The sequence below is a fragment of the Carassius auratus genome, chromosome 36, assembly GCF_003368295.1.
Source record: "Carassius auratus strain Wakin chromosome 36, ASM336829v1, whole genome shotgun sequence".
Classification (NCBI taxonomy): domain Eukaryota; kingdom Metazoa; phylum Chordata; class Actinopteri; order Cypriniformes; family Cyprinidae; genus Carassius; species Carassius auratus.
The window spans coordinates 13,079,849-13,099,091 of NC_039278.1; the positions used below are offsets into that span (position 1 = coordinate 13,079,849).

Genomic DNA, 19,243 nt, shown 5'->3' on the forward strand with positions numbered 1-19,243 from the left:
TTTCATGTGGATACTGTAGTCATCTAGCCAGAGCTTGTCCATCTATTTATGTGTGCAGGTTTGACCAGGTTGGTGTGTCCTGACAGCAGTAATGTGTGATTTGGTGCGACAGCCTCCTCTTATAGATCAAACACCACTGGAGTAAAAGTGTGCCAGTGAGAAGTCACAGCGTCCTCTAGCCCACATGAACAAATAAATACATGTATTATAAGCATTATATCCTTATGGTCCTCAATGCTTTTCATCTACTGTTTTCACCTTCATTTTATTTAATTTGTAATTCAAATTTTTAATGACAATAATGTATGAGAAACAGAAGTATAGTATAACAGTATGACAATATATCAAAATTATACATCAAATATTGACGTTGATCAGTGGCAATATATGAAATTATATATTTTAATAAAAAATATTTTGGTTAAATAAACGTTTACATACAGTGTGTGTGTGTAATTTTAATGTTATGTAACAGATGTGTCAGGTTCAATATGAAAGCCTGTCAATGAGTAAATTATGATATTTTCATTCTTGTGTGAACTATTGCTTTCAATACGGTGGCCTGCAGGCCAGCACAAAATGCTGGAGATTTTATTTCCAAATAAAATCAGATAGGTTGTCCAGAGAATGTATAATGTATACATTTACATTAATACACATGCTAGTAGTTTACTGTCAGACACACATCACATGTCTGTTGTAAATATCACCATGGTCCGATGACTGCTATTGATTCTGTCTTTATATAGCTGTTTTTGGTTACCACGGTAACTCAGTGGGTCTGCCCCTGCAGTAGCACACAAAGACTGCATATACACACACAGACGGAGATGGAAGCAACTATTGAGGGGATGCTAACACACTCAATGCAGTATGCAATATCTACTAAAAATGGGAATGAAGGAGGGGAGTGTGTGTTAGAGACCGAGGCATTAGCTTTCCATTTATGCTACAGGGAGCAATGTGTATGATACGTGCGAGTTGATTGGGTGTACATGTGTTGGTTGACTCTGGGTCAGTGTAGGCAGAGGTGAGAGGTCACAAGGTCACTGTTGTCTCATCAATGAAGAGGCTTGGTGTTAACAGAAAGATTACAGGTTTAGTTCTCTATAGGATTAGCCCATGAACTGTACAGTTAGACCACCTTTGTGTAGTGCGTTTGACCCCAGCTTGATGGAGGGGGAGTTACCCTGCAATGAGTGCACTGCTACTGGAGATGGTTTGGATAAAGTCATCAGCTAAATGCAATGCAAAAACTAATTTTCTTAATTGGTATTTCTCTAGTTTTCCATTTAAAATATCTTAAAACAACTTAAAGGGTTAGTTTACCCAAAAATTAAAATTCTGTCATATTTTACTCAACCTCATGTTGTTGGAAAACCATAAGACTTTGAAACACAAATGAAGACGTTTTTAATGAAACCGGAGAGTTTTCTTTCTCTCCATTGAAAGTCCGGCTAACCAAAACTGAGAATATTAAAAAAAAAAAGTCATAAAGGCATCGTAAAAGGAATCCATATGAATCAAAAGGTTTAATCCAAGTCTTGTGAAGAGATACAATCACTTTATATGATGAACCGATTTGATGTGATGAGCACATACATAGAGTGCATCACATATGGTAACCCTCGTTGTTTCTTATGTATCATCTACACACGTTTGAGTTTTATTATATGTGATACACTATGTAAATAGAGCAATTGGTCATTGTTTATATGTAAATATAAGACAGAATTCAAACGGTTCTTCACATAAAGCAATGTCTCTTATCAAGACTTGTATAAAAAACTGTTTGATTCATATGGATTCATTTCGTTCATTCAAAAAAATAAAGAAGGCTCAGAATGGCCAATTATTGACCATTGAATAGAATTCACTGTAATTGTGTTATTACAGTAGATGAATTGCTAAAACAGTCTTCCTGCAGTAAAGTGGGATTAAGTCTTGTGCTTCAGGGCACAGTGGTAATGAGGACAGTGATTTCAGTAAGTCTGCAGTTCATGGGTCACAGCCAGCTGGGATCAGGCTGTTTTAACTATTCAGATACTTAACCATTAGAATGCCAAATGTTTAAAATGGTTTATTAGTGAAATATTAATTTGAAACCCCTAAGGAAACTTTTCAGTGGTAGTGTAAGTACACTGCGGGAGACACTCAAGTAATTACTGCAGTACATATGTTTTGACGTTGAAGGTTTGTTTAAGATTATTAGCTAATCTTCTTGTCAAAACTGCCTTGTTGAAGCAGGCACAATACTGGATGATATGAATAGAATATTCAAATTCAGTAAAGAAGCTTAAAGATAGTGTTATTTAGCTTTGATCAGGTGTCCATGGGCATGAGCTCATACTCTGATGGGAACTGTCACAGTCATCGATGTGTGTGAATAAGTGTGTTTAGAGATCCCAGAAGTCAAACCTTCATTCCATTAATCCCTTTATGTATATGATGATATTTATTTGGCTCAAATTACTGTCATGCTAAAAAAGTAACTTATAAAAAAAAATCTTAGCTGTGATTATCAGTTGCAAATGACATTATGAAAAATAAAATAAATGGATTTCAAATGTATTTCAACTACACTCTTTTCTCTGTCACTTGGTTTTTGTTTGTTTGTTTTTTTAATCAGGCTCTATTTCAAGTAACTGGGAGAAGTTCGTGGTCACTGGGCTCCAGGCATCCAGTGAATTATGATAAAAAAAATTCTGCAAAGTTGTAAAATGGAGTCCTCTTAATTACTACTGTGCTCCGGCATGAAGACACAAGCCCTGATTTAATTAACCATTTGACAGCTGGGAAATCTCTTAGTCCTTTAATTACACTCATATCCTGTAGTGTTACCAAACTAATGATTTCAAGATTTTTCAAACTCTGGTCACTTCAGATTTTGACAGAGGTCTTATCAGCATCTTGGCATCGTGCACTCAGTGTCAAATTATTTAGAAAGGTGCTGCCAACTCTTGTGGCTAAGCAAAAGTTGCTAATTAATGCAAAGCTCCTTTGATTAAAAATTTGCAATCACATGTAGGTAACAGTCTTTCCCTTCAGATGACAGAGATGTTGAGATGCTAAACTTTTTAGCTTACTCCTGAGTTGTAAATGGGCCACTTTGAGAAAAACGGGGTTGCATAGGGGCAGGATCAAGTCCCCAAAGATGATGATCTGGTTCCATATATAGTATGCTGAGTGTAAACCTAGATATAGCTAATGTAATTCTGTGTCCATCACGATTCAAGGGCGAATCACTACCTGGTTTGATTTGTACTGTTGATTATTTTTAGGAGATCTGTGTTGCCTGATGTTGCACTGTTAGCTGATTTTAATTGCTGTATGATTAATGTACAGACATATCTAAAAACTGCTGTTCAAAAGATCAGTAAGATTTTTATTATTTTTTAAAGAATTCTCTTCTCATCATGGCTGCATTTATTTAAATAGAAATGCAGAAAAAAATAATATTGTGAAATATTATTGCAATTTAAAATAATGGTTTTCATTTTAATTTACATTGAATGTATAGAATGTATTGCTGTGATCTAAGCTGAATTTTCAGCATCATTACTCTTCTGTGTCACATGATTCTTCAGAAATTATTCTAAGATTTTTTTGGAACCTGTGATACTTTTTTCAGGATCCTTGATAAATAAAACCTTAAAAAGAACAGCATTTATTCAAAATAGAAATCTTTTGTAACCATAAGAACTACCGTTCAAATGTTTGGGGTCAGTAATTTAATCATTTTTGAAAGAAATGGATGCCTTTATTCAGCAAGGATGTTAAATTGATAAAAAGTGATAATAACAACTTGTAATGTTTTTTGTAAGATTGTAAGATTTCTATTTTAAATAAATCATGTTTTTTTAATTTCTAATCAAATAATCCTGAAAAAAAGTACCACAGGTTCAAAAAATCCGTATCCATATTAGAATGATTTCTGAAGGATCATGTGACTGTAGTAATGAGTGATGAAAATTCATCATTGCATCACAGATATATTAAATAAAATATATTATATTATATATTATATTAAAATGGTAAAGCATTATTTTAATTGGTAATAATAATTTACAATATCACATAGTTTTACCATATTTTTGGAAAAAATAAATGCAGCCTTGATGAACAGAAAAGACTTCTTTAAAACACTTTTGAACAGCTTTGTGTGTGTGTGTGTCTGTGTGTGTATATATACAGTAGTGATCAAAGATTCATAATTTAATTATAATAGCCCTGATATAGCTACTGAGTGGATTTACAATATATTTTGCTTGTACACATGAACAAAAAGCTATTTTTCAGTAATCAAAGATGTACCATTTTTATTTTAATTTGGATTTCTTAAATGAGTGTAGCACACATTTTTTTACTTTGTTTTGGGGAAGTCGTGGCCTTGTGGTTAGAGAGTTTAACTCCTAACCTTAAGGTTGTGGGTTTGAGTCTCGGGCAGGCAATACCACGACATAGGTGTCCTTGAGCAAGGCACTGAACTGCTCCCTGGGTGCTGCAGCATAAATGGCTGCCCTTTGCTCCGGGTGTGATGCTCACAGTGTGTCTGTGTGTGCACTTTGGATGGGTTAAATGCAGAGCATGAATTCTGAGTATGGGTTACCGTTCTTCGCTGTATTTCACTTCACTTTATTAATTTAATTATTTTTTTATTTTGCTTCATAATCTGGGTTATTGTGGGTCACGGTGGATTGTTCAGAACAGAGATACACTTTATCAACAAACGTGCTGTAGTCTTAGGTTATCATTACCCCTCATTGATCCGTGAGTCCTTTTCCCTCTTACCCAAGCATTTTTCTCACTGCTCTAAATCTGAAGTGATTGGGGAGAGGATTTTGTTGTTATTGGGAGGAGTGGGTTGTGCAAGCTGCAACTTTCCCCCAGGGTCCGCGATCTACCATGGGACAATTTAGGAGTTGTGGTGCTGAGACTGCAAGCTTTTAGCCTGTCTTATCAGGGCCGGCCCTACTGATGTGCACACCATACACACACACACACACACATACACATGCATACGCAGGTGTGCCCCACCGGTTCATTGCAGATCTCCCAGATTGGATTGGGCCATTGACATTCCATCAAGTCCCATCAGCACTTGCTTCACTTGGCTAAAACTCAGAGACCTCAGCTCAGCCCGGGAGCCAAAATGTTACAATGTTTTCTGTGGATCGCAACAACACATCTTTGTATAGACATGGGTACTGACATGGAGAAATATGTATTACTGTAAGAAATACTGACATGAAGAAACAACCGTTACTGTAGGAAATACTGGACATTTGCATTTTTAATGACTGCATTCCAAGTATTGCTGTAGCTATGAAGTACAATAAATGTACAATTGCTGCACAAATGCACAAAAAAATAGAAAAATGTTGATATGTTTAAGTCCAGTGATGCTAATGTAGCCACTGTGGCATATTGTGCATTTGCTGTTGCTCAGATCAATACAGAAGCTCTATAAAAAAGAAAGAACTCTCAGTGCCTGGCCACAGTAATGTAATGCATGAAGTGCAATGTGGGCAGTATTCCTGGAGTACATAAATACTGTATGTACATATACTGTATATATACACTTGTCTCCAATGTCTCCAAAACGCTTCAAGAAACCTGCAAAGCTACAGTACCGTGCAAAGTTTTAGGCACTTGTGTAAAAATGCTGTAAAGTAAGGATGCCGTCAAAAATAATGCCATAAATAGATTTTATGAATTAACATACATTAACTTAACTAAATTAAATCAGCACTTGCGCGTTGTTTTTCAGGCAGCTTTGCAGGTAGGTTTCTTGAAGTGTTTTGGAGACATTGCCACAGTTCTTCTGGATCGAGTCTGTCTCAGTTTATTCTGTTTCTTCATGTTATTCCAGACAGACTGGATATATATACAGTATAGCCCACTTGCAGAAAAACACTGCATCTTTTTTCCCTCCACCCTCAGTACCAGCACCTCTCCCCATTTCCCGTCTTCCCTTTCTCCATCTTTTCTGTTTATACACCCATCTCTCTTGCTCATACTCTCCATTTCGGTTTCTCTCACTAGAGGCTCTCTCTCTCCGTCTGTTCCGCCACTGTTTATGTTCTTTCTTCCCTCTATCTTCTCTCTCTCTCTCTCTCTCTGCAGAAATGCTGAGGCGGCAGTAGCACTCTGACTGAATTAAGTTTGTATGATTGATGTGCAGCACTCTGAAACGAGAGCGAGAGAATGTGAAGGAAGCCGCGATGCAGGAGGGAAAGGAAGGCTGAAAGGGAAGGATAAAAGATAAGACGAGGATGAGTGGAGAGAAAACAGGGCGGAATAAGCAACTAAAAGCTTTTTAATATACGGCAGACAGACGGAGAGAAACATGCAGATGTCAGGGTGAGAAAGGTGCTGGATTTGATGTTTAAAGACTGGAGAGAAAAAGGGAAATGTAGAAAGACTGAAGGAAAAATGGAGGAATGAGAGAAATTGAAGGAGGCAAGTCAAAATGACCAACAGACTGCAAAAGATGAAAATAGAGTGAAGCCGTTGTGACAGAAATGATGAGTGAATGTCTGTGAAAAAAACCTGTAATACTGTATCTAAAACATATAAATACACACAACATGAGGTTCTATCCTCATATACTCTCACATTTTCATAGGGTTGTTTGGAAGCAAATTGGGAGACCAAAGGCTAGTTGTCGAAAAATAATACTTTTATTCAGCAGTGCATACTTTTGTAATGTTGCAAAATATTTTTATTCTATTCGTCAAGATTTTATAGTAGTTTTCCTTTTAGCTCATTTGAATAAATTGGCTTGATAATTATTTTAATGTCTACATTTTTGTGAAAATCCTAGAATAGACTTATAGAATAGACTCCCAATATGACAACTTACCTCATATAGTTCCCCATAGTTCCCGAGCAACAGCGACAATTTTCTTTAACCTTTTTTTTTTGTCAAAACTTTAAGGTATGTGTTTATACAGAATTTGGGCTTAAAATAAACCTGCCCAGCAAAATATTCACTTAAGATTCAATTTTAACAACAGACCAGGGCATCTGCTATATTTATATTGAAAATGAATCAGATTTTACATTCCTGCACATTAAAGCCGCTTTCATCCTGTTAACTAACCTTACATGGTGAGATAGTAATTGCTTGATAAAGGAAAGATCAAGAATATAAAAGCACACATATTTGTGGAGGTTAAATCGAAAAGCAAGGCACTGGAGAGTTTCAAATAAAAGAGAAGTCCTCTTTTACACTATTACATAATATGTAGCTCAATTTACTTCACAACTAGATTTTATTGTCCATAGGATTAGATCAGTTCACTCATGTTTTTGGGCAGTTTCCAGCAGGTTGTGGAAAAAAAATGAGCAGGCAATTATGTTTGTATTACAGTCACACAGATCATAGCTGTAAAGGAGAATGCCTTGGATTTGTGGTTGAAACCAAAGTATGTATAAAGGATTCACTATATAATCTATATCAACATTACAACATAACAAACAAGACCTCAACCAGAACAGATCAATATGGTCATCAGCGGCAAACACATTTATGTTTCAAATCACACAGGAGGATGGTGTGTGCTGCTGTTTCTATGAACCAAATATATCTGTTCAAGTTAGAATGGAATCTAGAGCAATGCTTAAAGGGATAGTTCCCGCAAAAATTATTATTATTTATTTATTTGATTTTGTGAAAATATTTTACTGTTTTTGTTCAGATAAACTCAGCTGGGTCCAAAGCAACATTTCTTATTGGATATTTTTAGCATTATCTTTTGGGTTTCATAGAAGAAAGTCATACAGGTTGGGGATGTCATGAGGGTAAATAAATGGTGGCAAAACATTTTTTGGGGGGTAAACTGTTTATATGAGTATGTTGGTATTGAGTGTAATGTTACTCTGGTTGCGAATCATGATCTTTCTGCAAATTGCCTTAGTGAAACGGCCCTCATGTGTTTGCATATAGCATCCAGGAGTCAGCTCGGTGGCTAACACGGGCATATTGCAATGAAAACCATTAAAGGGGTCAATAATGGAGGAAGAAAGCTATAGAGAGGACGTTAGAGAGAGAGAGACAGGAAATGAGACAAGAGGGTGCTAAGCCAGTGGAGTAACAAATGAATCTCTGTGAATCAAGAGTCACTTAGACCTCTAAAGAACCAAACGCAACAGGGTGCTGAAGAATTTATTGTGAATAATAATAATAATACAAAACAGAAAAAGAGAGCGACAGTGAAAGAAATTGGTTTAAAGGAGGAGAGGAGACTCTTTAATCTGTCATGTATCTATTTTTAGTGTAGTGTATATGGAACAGGAGGGGGAATTCATAACTGCAGGCTTTTAAGCATGATGGATCACACACATGCTAGCTTCAGGTCCCTCAGCAGGAAAAACTGAGCAATCGAGGAGAATCAGAATAACAATGAGATTTATTGCCAAGTATGCTTACACATACAAGGAATTTGTCTTAGTGACTGGTATTCATTGCTCTGTAGTGCCGAACACACAGCAACAGTTCAAACAGGAAGTGGCCTGGATGTAAGGATTATTTTCCCAGTTTTTTGCCTCATACGAGTACAGTTCTTGGAGAGTAGGAATGGGTGACTCTGCTGTAGTCTTCTGAGGTCTGATTTGGTAGCCAAGCCAAACCAGACAGTTAAAGAAATACAGACTCTATGACTGCGGAGTAGCACCTGTGAACTAAGAGGTGAAGGAAATAAATGGCTGTGTGATTAGGCCAGTAGAACTCCTTCAGTGTTGTTACATCAGTACACCAGCTTTCTTTGATATAAAATCATGTCCCATTGCCTCTTGTTTTCCTGCTGATTTTGTGTCGCAATTCGCTCTGAAACAGCTGGAAGCCTGGCAGATGTAAAGCGTTGTCCGGAATGACTTTTGTTCAGCCAGGTTTCTGTGAAACACAGAGCAGCAGAGTTTAAAAGGTCCTTATTTGTTTGAGAGAGGAGAAGTTCGTCTATTTTGTTGGGGAGGGAGTGTAGAATCGCCAGATGGATACTAGGCAGTGGAATTCTTAAGCCCAGTTGTCTGAGCCTGACCAACGCACCGGCTCGCTTCTCACGCTTTCACACCTTGGAGTGTTTGAAGAGACAAGGAAAATGCAAAGATGGAGACAGGAAAACCACGGTGTGCCAAAGAAGAAATAGAGAATGGGAAACCGAGTCCTCTGTTGGCGAGAGCCCTTGCTGAGTCTTGTGGATTTTTTCTATTAATTTGTGTTTGAGTTGTTTGTTTTATTTCAGTTGAAATAAACTTATCAGCTCCATTTCTCCCTAAAGCACATTGTCACCTACACCCTGTCCAGCATCTGTGTATTAAACACATGCAGTTACCTGCACCGAGAAAGTCCTGTCAACTCAAAGGTCAAATTTACAATGAGATTCTCATTTAAATTTTTAATGCAGGAAGTGACAGAAGTGTTTATTTGAGCTTGATTTTTTTTTAGATTAAACATGCAAACTAAAGTCAGTCATTTTTTCTTGTAGTTGGCAATGTGACAAGGAAATGCATTGAAGTTGGAACCAAATTACAGAAATGCACAACAATGTAACATGTAAGTGAAGACAATGTAGGTCACAAGACTTGCCTCCCATTATGGTGTGCCAGTGCACAGTTTCTAAAGCCTGGAGGACTAAATGATCTCTAAATTATATATATATATATATATATATATATATATATATATATATATATATATATATATATATATTTACACATTTCCCTGAACTAAGTACATTTCTGTGGCTATTATTATATTTAAATGAAAATAGTAAAACTGCAATAGCCAAGGTGAGCTGACTGTTGTTTTCGAGTATGCTGCTGTTTGCAGATTTACTGGATTTGCGTCGTCACGGACATAACACTCCCGAGTCGAATGAGCAAAGTCTGAACTCCAGAGGATGCAAGTCCAAAATTTGTGTACTTTGTATTGAGAAACTCGCGCAGACAATTTGCCTAATATTCCAAGTACTTTAGACCGCGGTGGAAACACAGAAAGCAACAGGTCTAGGGGGAAAAAAGTTTCTGGTGCAATTGTTTCGGGTAATTTCGGTGGAAACGCGGCATTATGGAGTTTTTAGTTGTGAGCAGTCAAGCATAAATATGCTGATGCTTGATAATGCAGTGTGTACATTTTAAGGGAGTGTACAGTACTATTGTGTGTGAGGTGATGGAAAAAGTCCATGCAGATACAAAAAGATGTGGTCATGTGAAGGTTATAATGACACTAATGAGGGAAAATAGATAATTACAGTTGGGGTCTTTATGATGCATAATACTGTATTGTATATAATATAATCTATACTGTATTTATATTTTATTATCTACAGATTTGGGGAAAAAAATGCCCTCAGAAGGAAGCTGAATTTGACAAAACATAATAAGGTTAAATAATAACATAAAATAAGGTTAGTTCTTACATAGCCAAACCACATAAGCTGTAATGTGGACTGGAGTTTTTTTTACTCCTAAAAGTTCTTGCTCAGCTAATCAGATTATAGTTTGCCCAATTTATTTTTGTAAATGTTGAAATTAATATTAACTAAGATTAATAAATATATTATTATTAATAGTTAATTAGTTCATTTTAGGAAGTGGACTAATGTAAAGTGTACTTCCTAAAAGTGTAAAGTGTTATCAATAATGATATTAATAATAATAATAATAATTATAAAGGGGAAAAGTCTATTTGTAAAATGTATAAAAATAAAAGTCATTTCTTTACTTGCAGGGTTTTGCAGTCTTGAATGAAGTGATTTGTATCTTGTTTGGAGCTGAAATGCTACAGACTTGGATGTTTTGACAATTGAAACATATTTGTAACTTATTTACCTCTAAATCCAACATAAAAGTTCCTTAAGGTGCAAATATGACCCAGTGATGGTACAGTCACATCAGTTGTAACCTAACCATACCCATTTTCCTGACACCATGTAAGAAGGGGGAATATATATGGAGGAAAATTGTATATCTTTGGCTGAGTTGGATCTGTGTGCAACCTTTTTAAAAGCGCAAAAGAGATTGAAAGAGGAACCTGGCACCATCACTACCTGTTATTAATCTAATAAACGTTTAAACCACTGATGAAGAGATGCAGTAGACTCTCTCAAATGCTAGCCAAATCTCCATTTCACAGCTCTTCTGCCTATCTCTCTCTCTCTCTCTCTCTCTCTCTCTCTCTCTCTCTCTCTCTGTTTCTCTGTTGCCAGCACTCTCTGCCATTCCTTTTCTTTCCTCCTCATTTAAATACATCTACACTACCATTTCTTTCTCTGTCTTATGCTTCTCTCCTCCTTTCTTTCGGTCACCATCGTTGTCTCTCTTGCTCTCCATCTCTCTATACGAGTCTTAAAATTGAGATGTAAATTATTAAGGGCACATTATGAGCTGCGGACAGCTTTTACTACTGCAACTGAATATTATTTTTCAGGAACATATCATCAGCGTTGTACAGCTGCATGATTAGTTGGTAGATACAGACACAGAGCGAGAGAGAAGACTGTTGAAATGAGAAGGGAAGATTTGCTTTCAGGCTGAAGGAAACATCTGGGTTGTTTAATAGTTTAGTCTGCAGCACTCTGCATGATCTCTATTCATGGTTTCCACCATGAAGGATTTACGCAAATGCTCCACACTAAATTATGTTTATACCAATGTTTGAAGCAACTGCAAGCCATATGTTTATATGAAATTAAACATGCTAAAATCACTCTAACTCAAAAACTATTATTGCTTTTCTATAGTATTAAGGCTCAGATGTCAACTATAAATTGGATTGGTTTCTAATTGTAAAAAAAAAAAATCAAAATGTGCATGGTTTATAATTTTATACTAAAACAACGGGAAAACCCTTAAAATTATCTGTAGAAAAAAACACTAAAGCATGCAGAATAACATGCGTGGAATTTGAATAATTAATTGCTGCTTTGAACGATTATGTATTTGTGGCATCTGTAATCGTGATTAGAAATTTGATTAGTTGTGGAGCCCCTAGTGTCAGCTAGTCAGCACAGGTCTGCAGTAGGGCTGGGCAAAAAAAAAAAATTGGGGGATTATTGTTTTTTTAAATGATGTTGATTCGATATTAATTCTCAAAAGCTACAAATTGATCTTTTCCGGTATTTATTTCAGCACACAACGATTTAAATAAGATCTGATTAATGTGAATCTTATCATTACTATTCTCCACTAGATACCTTATTTACCTTGCATGATGTTACAGCTGAAAGCTGCCATTCATTCAGTGCTTATCACACACATACACACACGTCTCCCAGATATCCTGTAGAATTCAAACAATCCGATGATGACTTCAACACTCCTGAAGTGTTTCCATTTTTGTGTCCAATATGCATCAGACTTTTATCCAGTGGTCTGTGGCCGTGATGTCTGAGGCTGAGAATAGGAGAGTGCTGGAGGTGTAATATCATTGTTTTTTGCTTGATTATACAAGACTCTGTCCACACTTCTGCAGGAATGTAATGTGTTGTTTGTATTTTGGCAGTTAACAGTTGAGGTTTGCTTTGGTAAAGTCCTTAGGAATAATAATAAGAGAGTCCGGGTGTTGTTACGCTGTGTCTGTGATCTGATCAGTCAGCTGTTGCAGCGCTGCATTCACACACGCTTGAAGAATAATGTAAAACATTACGAAAATGGATAAAGAAAACTAGTGCGGTGAGTAGAAAGATTTACAGTTGATGAAGAGCACTTCTAGATTAGATGGATACTAGGCAGCGTAATTCTAAAGCTGCGCTGTCTGAGCCTGACCAACGCACCGGCTCGCTTCTCACGCTTTCACACCTTGGAGTGTTAGAAAAGGAAAGGAAAATGCAAAGATGGAGACGGGAAACCACAGTGTGCCAAAGAAGAAATAGAGAATGGGAAAGCGAGTCCTCTGTTGGCGAGAGCCCTTGCTGAGTCTTGTGGATTCTTTCAATTTGTCACTCTGAACATCTTATCAACTTGAATCTAGAGCACAGAAACCTTTTTTAAAAAAAAAAAAAAAAAAAAAAAAAAAAACTACACTCTTTCCAACGTCTATGGCCGTCGTGGCCTAGTGGTTAGAGAGTATGACTCCTAATCCTAAGGTTCTGGGTTCAAGTCTCGGGCCGGAAATACCACGACTGAGGTGACCTTGAGCAAGGCACTGAACCCCCAACTGTTCCCTGGGCAGCCGCATCATAAATGGCTGCCCACTGCTCCGGGTGTGTGTTCAGTGTGTGTGTGTGTTCACTGCTGTGTGTGTGCGCACTTTGGATGGGTTAAATGCAGAACACAAATTCTGAGTTTGGGTCACCATACTCTGCTGTATGTCACATCAATTTCACCTTTTCACTTAACTCAAAGGTCAGATTTACAATTTTAACGATTGTCACAATTGATAAAATGTAATTGATTTTATTTAGGTCCTGTTTATTTGAGCTTAATTTTTTAGATTAACCACATGTATACATTTGTTAAAGGTATGTGCAAACTAAAGTCAGTCATTTTCTGTTTCAGTTGGCAATATGACAAAGTAATGCATCGAAGTTGAAACCAAATTACCAAAATGTGCAACAATGTAATTGGGAAGTGCAGATAATGGAGGTCACATGACTTGCCATCCGTTAAGCTGTGCCAGTGCAAAGTTTCTAAAGCCTGGAGGCCTAAATGACCGTATTAGATGTCTTTCCTCTCCTCTCAAGTGCTTTCTGATAATATAATATGGAGGTTTTAGTTGTGAGCAGTCAAGCATCAATATGCTGATGCTTGGTAATGCAGTGTGTGCATTGAAAGGGAGTGTACAGTACTATTGTGTGTGAGGTGATGGAAAAAGTGCATGTAGGGACAAGAAGACGTGGTCATGGGAAGGTTATAATGACAGAAGGGGAAAGAAGGGAAGGAGGAGGCGGGAACTGATGAACATTTAAGCATACAACTTTAATAAATAAATAAACCAAGACAAAAGGAAAGTTAAAGGGGCAGCCCCTCACGGACGAGTAAAATATAAAACAACGTCGCTCCTCTTTTTATTCTCCATGGGACTTGAAACCGGTGAGTGTCGCTCATTATTATTTTTTCCACTGGCCTCACTCCGTTTCCACGGCTCTCTGCCCCGCCCCACTCGTCACAATTGTCTTTCAGAGATAAGGTGGTTTGCAATGTGAATTAGAGTTTGTTTTACACCTAGAAGTTCTTGCTCATCTAATCAGATTATAGTTTGCCCAATCGAGAAAGATCCTTTTTGTAAATGTTGAAATTAATATTAACTAAAAATAATAAATGCTTTAGAAATATTTTTCATTCTTCATTTCGCCACCTTGGAATTACAAGGTTTTAGCAGGTGTGAGATATTGAGCTTCAAAGTTGTTGCATTCCATATAGCAAAAATTATATGGGGAACAAGTCTTTTTTATGCATGAAAATGACAGAGACCCTGAATGTATTCTAAATGTACAATATCAAAATCCTCTCAAATTTGCAAATTGGGTTTTTGGAACAAGTCAAATGCAGATAATTCTTCTAATTCTTAAAAAAAATAAAATAATGAAAAAATTAAAATAATTATATGGTTCTATCTTGGAAAACATTAATTGAAGCAATAATTCTCAAGAAACACAAACAGTTTACTTATAATTTATTTTAAAACATAAAATTAGTGATGTAGCACTATATCAACATGGTATTTTTTGAGGAGAGAACTGTCCGCCCTGACTGAGCCTGGTTTCTCCCCAGGTTTTTTTTCCTCCTTTTCTGTCAGTGATGGAATTTTGGTTCCTTGGCTTGCTTAGTTGGGGACACAATTTCTGGGAACATTGTTGAACTGAACTGAGTTTGAGGATTACGTCACTGAAGCAACAATGAACTGACCTTAACTGATAAACTTAACTGATAAACTGAAAGTTTTCTATTCTCCTCTTTTCTTTATCAGCACACATTTTTCCTGTTTAACACTGTGAAGCTGCTTTGACCCAATCTGTATTATACAAAGCACTAAAAAGAGAGAGAGAGAGACAAAAGAAATAAAAACACTGTTTCTGATATTAATAAAACATGACAGCAAATAATATTTGAATAGATTGTTATTGCTGCTTCCATAGACATCAGTGTGTATTTTACAAACTCTAAATGTTTTCTTTTACTAGTACTCATGTGTATTTAAAAGTCTGAACCCTAAAATAAACATTATGCGGTTGAAAACACTGCATAGTTGTGATATATGACAAGCGCTGAGCGTGCCTGTCTCTGGCCCAGCATCAGCTGAAGCGCGAAATCACAGTTTGAATCTGGCAGTTATGAGACGTCATAACATTTTAACCCTCTGAGTCTAAGGCCTGGAGAAATTCTGTCATGCCCTGACATTTGTGCTTTTTTCAGTTTCTTATACACATCTAAATGGCTAATCTCACCGTAATCACCACATAATGGGCTATAATAATATGTGAGCAGCATGTATGTACATGATTGTGTTTTTGAGAAGGAAAATGTTATGCGTGGTTAGTGAAAAACTAAAAATGTAAAATCACTTGAATAAGGCCATAAAATACATAAAGAGCTGAACTTTTGAGAAATATCCACTTGCGAGTGCAGTTAAACAGTTTATTAGGAAAAATCAAAGCTGACTTTCAAAGCTGAATTTTTTGCATCATTACTCCAGTCACACAATCCTTCAGAAATCCTTTTAACAATCTGATTTTCTTGGTCACATTAGAAGATAATGAAGAGAGACGTGAAAAATGGACATTGCGTTGTTTTCATGTGGTTTACTTTATCACAGAATATTTGTTTTCAGCAGCACTTGTTTAGTTTAAAGTAAACATGTCAAGCTTTCTATAGATATATCTTTCATGTCTCTTCGTCCAGTATTCACTGAGTTACAGTTCACTTTAATGCGTCGTGTCTAAATGAAGATCAGCGCAGACAAAGGCTGCAGACAGCACACCTTGTTTGTTATCTTTATTTTATAAATGCACAAAGTTTTGTTGTTATTTATGTCTGTATGCAAAAAAAGTAGACCATTTACATATTCGATTGATGTTTTGCCCTTTCTGTACGATCAAAACTGAAAGTGTAATTTCAGTTCTTTTCGGGGTTATCAGGAGAAAATGCCTCATAATGTGTATACGCGTTAATCAACTCCAGAGGGTGGGACCGTACTCCCAGGGCCACAGAAATAACGATCCCACATGTGGGACTGTACCACTCAAAAGGTTAAACTGCTGATGGAGAGATGCAGTAGGCTCTTTTAAATGCTAGCCAACTCTCCATTTCACAGCTTTTCTGCTTCTCTCTCTCCATATTTCTCTGTTGCCAGCACTCTCTGCCATTCCTTTTCTTTTCCTCCTCATTTAAATACATCTACATTCTTATTATTTCTTTCTCTGTCTTATGTTTCTCACTTCCTTTCTTTCAGTCACCATCGTTGTCTCTCTTGCTCTCCATCTCTCTATACGAGTCTTAAAATTGAGATGTAAATTATTAAGGGCACATTATGAGCTGCGGACAGCTTTACTACTGCAACTGAATATATTTTTTTCAGGAACATATCAGTGTTGTGCAACTGCATGATTAGTAGGTAGATACACACACAGCGAGAGAGAAGACTGTTGAAATAAGAAGGGAAGATTTGCTTTTATGCTGAAGGAAACATTGTTTAGTGTGCAGCACTCTGCAGCATCTTTATTCGAGGTTTCTGCTGCATGTGAAGGGGTTTACGCAAATGCTCCACATTTCCTTTCTCAGAACAGCCATTCTGCACATGCTCACTTCAGCGCTCGAATGGTTACTATGGATACCACTTTAAGTCTCCCAGCATGCACTGTACTGTTAGCCATGTTAGCCCTGAGCTAACTGTGTTGGTGATTTCAATGAGCTCTGAATAAATAAGTATGTGTGTGAGTAATTTAAACAGAACTTGAGGTACACTGTAGCAGACAGATTGAGGTGAATTCAGGGGACAAGTTCACATGCTTGCATATTGCATATAGAATGAGTCCGATGTGGTCTGATGTGGAGAGACTCATACTTGAAATACCGAGGACCATACACTGTAAAAGTAAAAAAAAAAGTAGCATGTTTTGCAAGAAAAAACAATTTCTTACTTAAAAATTGCATGTTTAATTCAGAGTCATACTTGACATTAGTTCATAAATTATTGTGAAATTTTTCATCAGTTTTGAACAAAAATTATTTCCATTACAGTTGTTTTATCCAGTGCACAGTGAGAAACAGGATATGATATCATATTCTAGGGCTTCTTTATTTAATAGTTAATAATACATATCATTATGAATGTAATAATACACATCTAATAAAATATTATCTTCTAATAAAATACAAAAATGTCTGTGTCTATATATATATATATATATATATATATATATATATATATATAGACACACACATACACACACACACACGCTCATGTTTGTTTTTGGGGACATCCCATAGGCGTAATGGTTTTTATACTGTACAAACTGTATATTCTATCGCCCTTCACCAACCCTACACCTAATTCTAACCCTCACAGGAAACTTTGCATTTTTACTTTTTCCCAAAAAAAAAAAAAACTCATTCTGTGTGATTTATAAGCATTTTGAAAAAATGGGGACATGGGTTATGTCTTCATAATTCACCCTCTCCTTGTAATACCTGTGTCATACCCATGTCATTATACAGAGTTGTGTCTTGATATGTCACAAAAACAAGAGCATAGTATCAAAGTTTCATAACATTATATTTCTGGAACCATATAGTGTAATGTAAATATTGAATTACTCAAAGTTATTATAAAATGTGTGTAGCAGTCATCACAATGACTTCATGGTTTTGTGTCTGTGTGCTTATGTGTGTCACACACACATGACATAAGTGGTTATGACAAGTGCTGAGAGTGTGTATCAGTGCCAGTGGCAGCTGGTAAAGAGACGCACAGTAACTGGATAATGAGTGCTCTATTTCAGCCAGGCTGAATCTGTCTACACTCATCTGTTTAATACAGCCCTGCAGCCCTCTGTGTGTGTGTGTGTGTGTGTGTGTGTGTGTGCATGTGCGTGCGTGCGTGTGTGCATGTGTGTGTGTGTGTGTGTGTGTTGTTTTTTATATGTATATGTGTGAGCCCAGGCCTACAGCTCTGTATCACTCACACTTGAATGCACATGGTTATCCAAACTCTGCAAGAAGACATTATATGTGCATGATTTGTTGTTGTCTTATTGTCATTTTCTGAATACTTTTATTCTTAACATTCTAGAATGATCAAATTCATATGTTGACATATTTTTTCTTGAACATTCCGAAGTTCATACAGTTTTAGTTTGCATAGTGATTTAAAAATACTTTTGAACTGTAAATATATTTGATATGATGAATCCAGAATTTCTTTTTGTTTTTACCTTAACTCTGCCTCTTACTCCATTTGAGTGGATGATTCTGACCACCATCATTGCCAACTGCATCGTACTGGCTCTTGAACAACACTTACCAGATGGAGACAAAACTCCACTGTCAGAACGACTGGTAAAGTGGAACACACACACACACACACACACACACACACACACACATTCTTAGTGAAATCTAAATGGGGACATTGCATAGACTTTTATAGTTTTTATGTACAACTAGTTATAAGCACTACATCTACCCAAAAATAAAACTTTGCTAAGAATTTTCTCAGCCACGGGCCATCTAAGATGTAGATGAGATAGTTTCTTCATCTGAACAGATCAGGAGAAGTTTAGCATTAGATCACTTGAACCATTCCTGTAGCAATATTTTGGGGACAACTGTACACCCAGATCCTGATTTGCAGAAACAGTACAAAAGTTAAGTAAATAAACTCTTATTTAAACAAAATTTTAGTAGTTAAAAACTTACTGTTCAGGTACACATTCTGTAGGACAAGAGTCATCTGTAAATACAGAGATTGTTTGAAGGTATCCACAAAGATTCAAAAATGTTGAATGTTTTAAGTGGAAACTCATTTTCTGATAATCCCATCTGTGTTTTTCCTTTCTCTCGCAGGAAGATACAGAGCCCTATTTCATTGCAATTTTCTGCTTCGAGTCGGGCATTAAGATTCTTGCACTGGGATTTGCCTTCCACAAGGGCTCCTACCTGAGAAACGGCTGGAACGTGATGGACTTTGTGGTGGTGCTCACTGGGTGAGTTATTCAAACACACACTCTAGTGTCATAGTAAAATAGAAAGAAATAGAATTGGAGCTGCTCGTTTTTTGAGTCAATATAAACAATTATTAGAT

General features: G+C 36.6%; 1 protein-coding gene across 23 annotated transcripts in view; it reads left to right on the forward strand.

Annotated features, from left to right (window-relative positions):
• The window catches only part of LOC113055310 (voltage-dependent P/Q-type calcium channel subunit alpha-1A-like), a 118,308-nt gene that overhangs the window by 33,810 nt on the left and 65,255 nt on the right, over positions 1 to 19,243 (forward strand). For all 23 annotated transcript variants that reach the window (XM_026221528.1, XM_026221527.1, XM_026221515.1 and 20 more), the window contains exons 4-5: positions 18,393 to 18,498; positions 19,006 to 19,145. In XM_026221528.1, the coding sequence (XP_026077313.1) occupies positions 18,393 to 18,498; positions 19,006 to 19,145 (246 nt within the window). The remainder of the gene's footprint in view (positions 1 to 18,392; positions 18,499 to 19,005; positions 19,146 to 19,243) is intronic.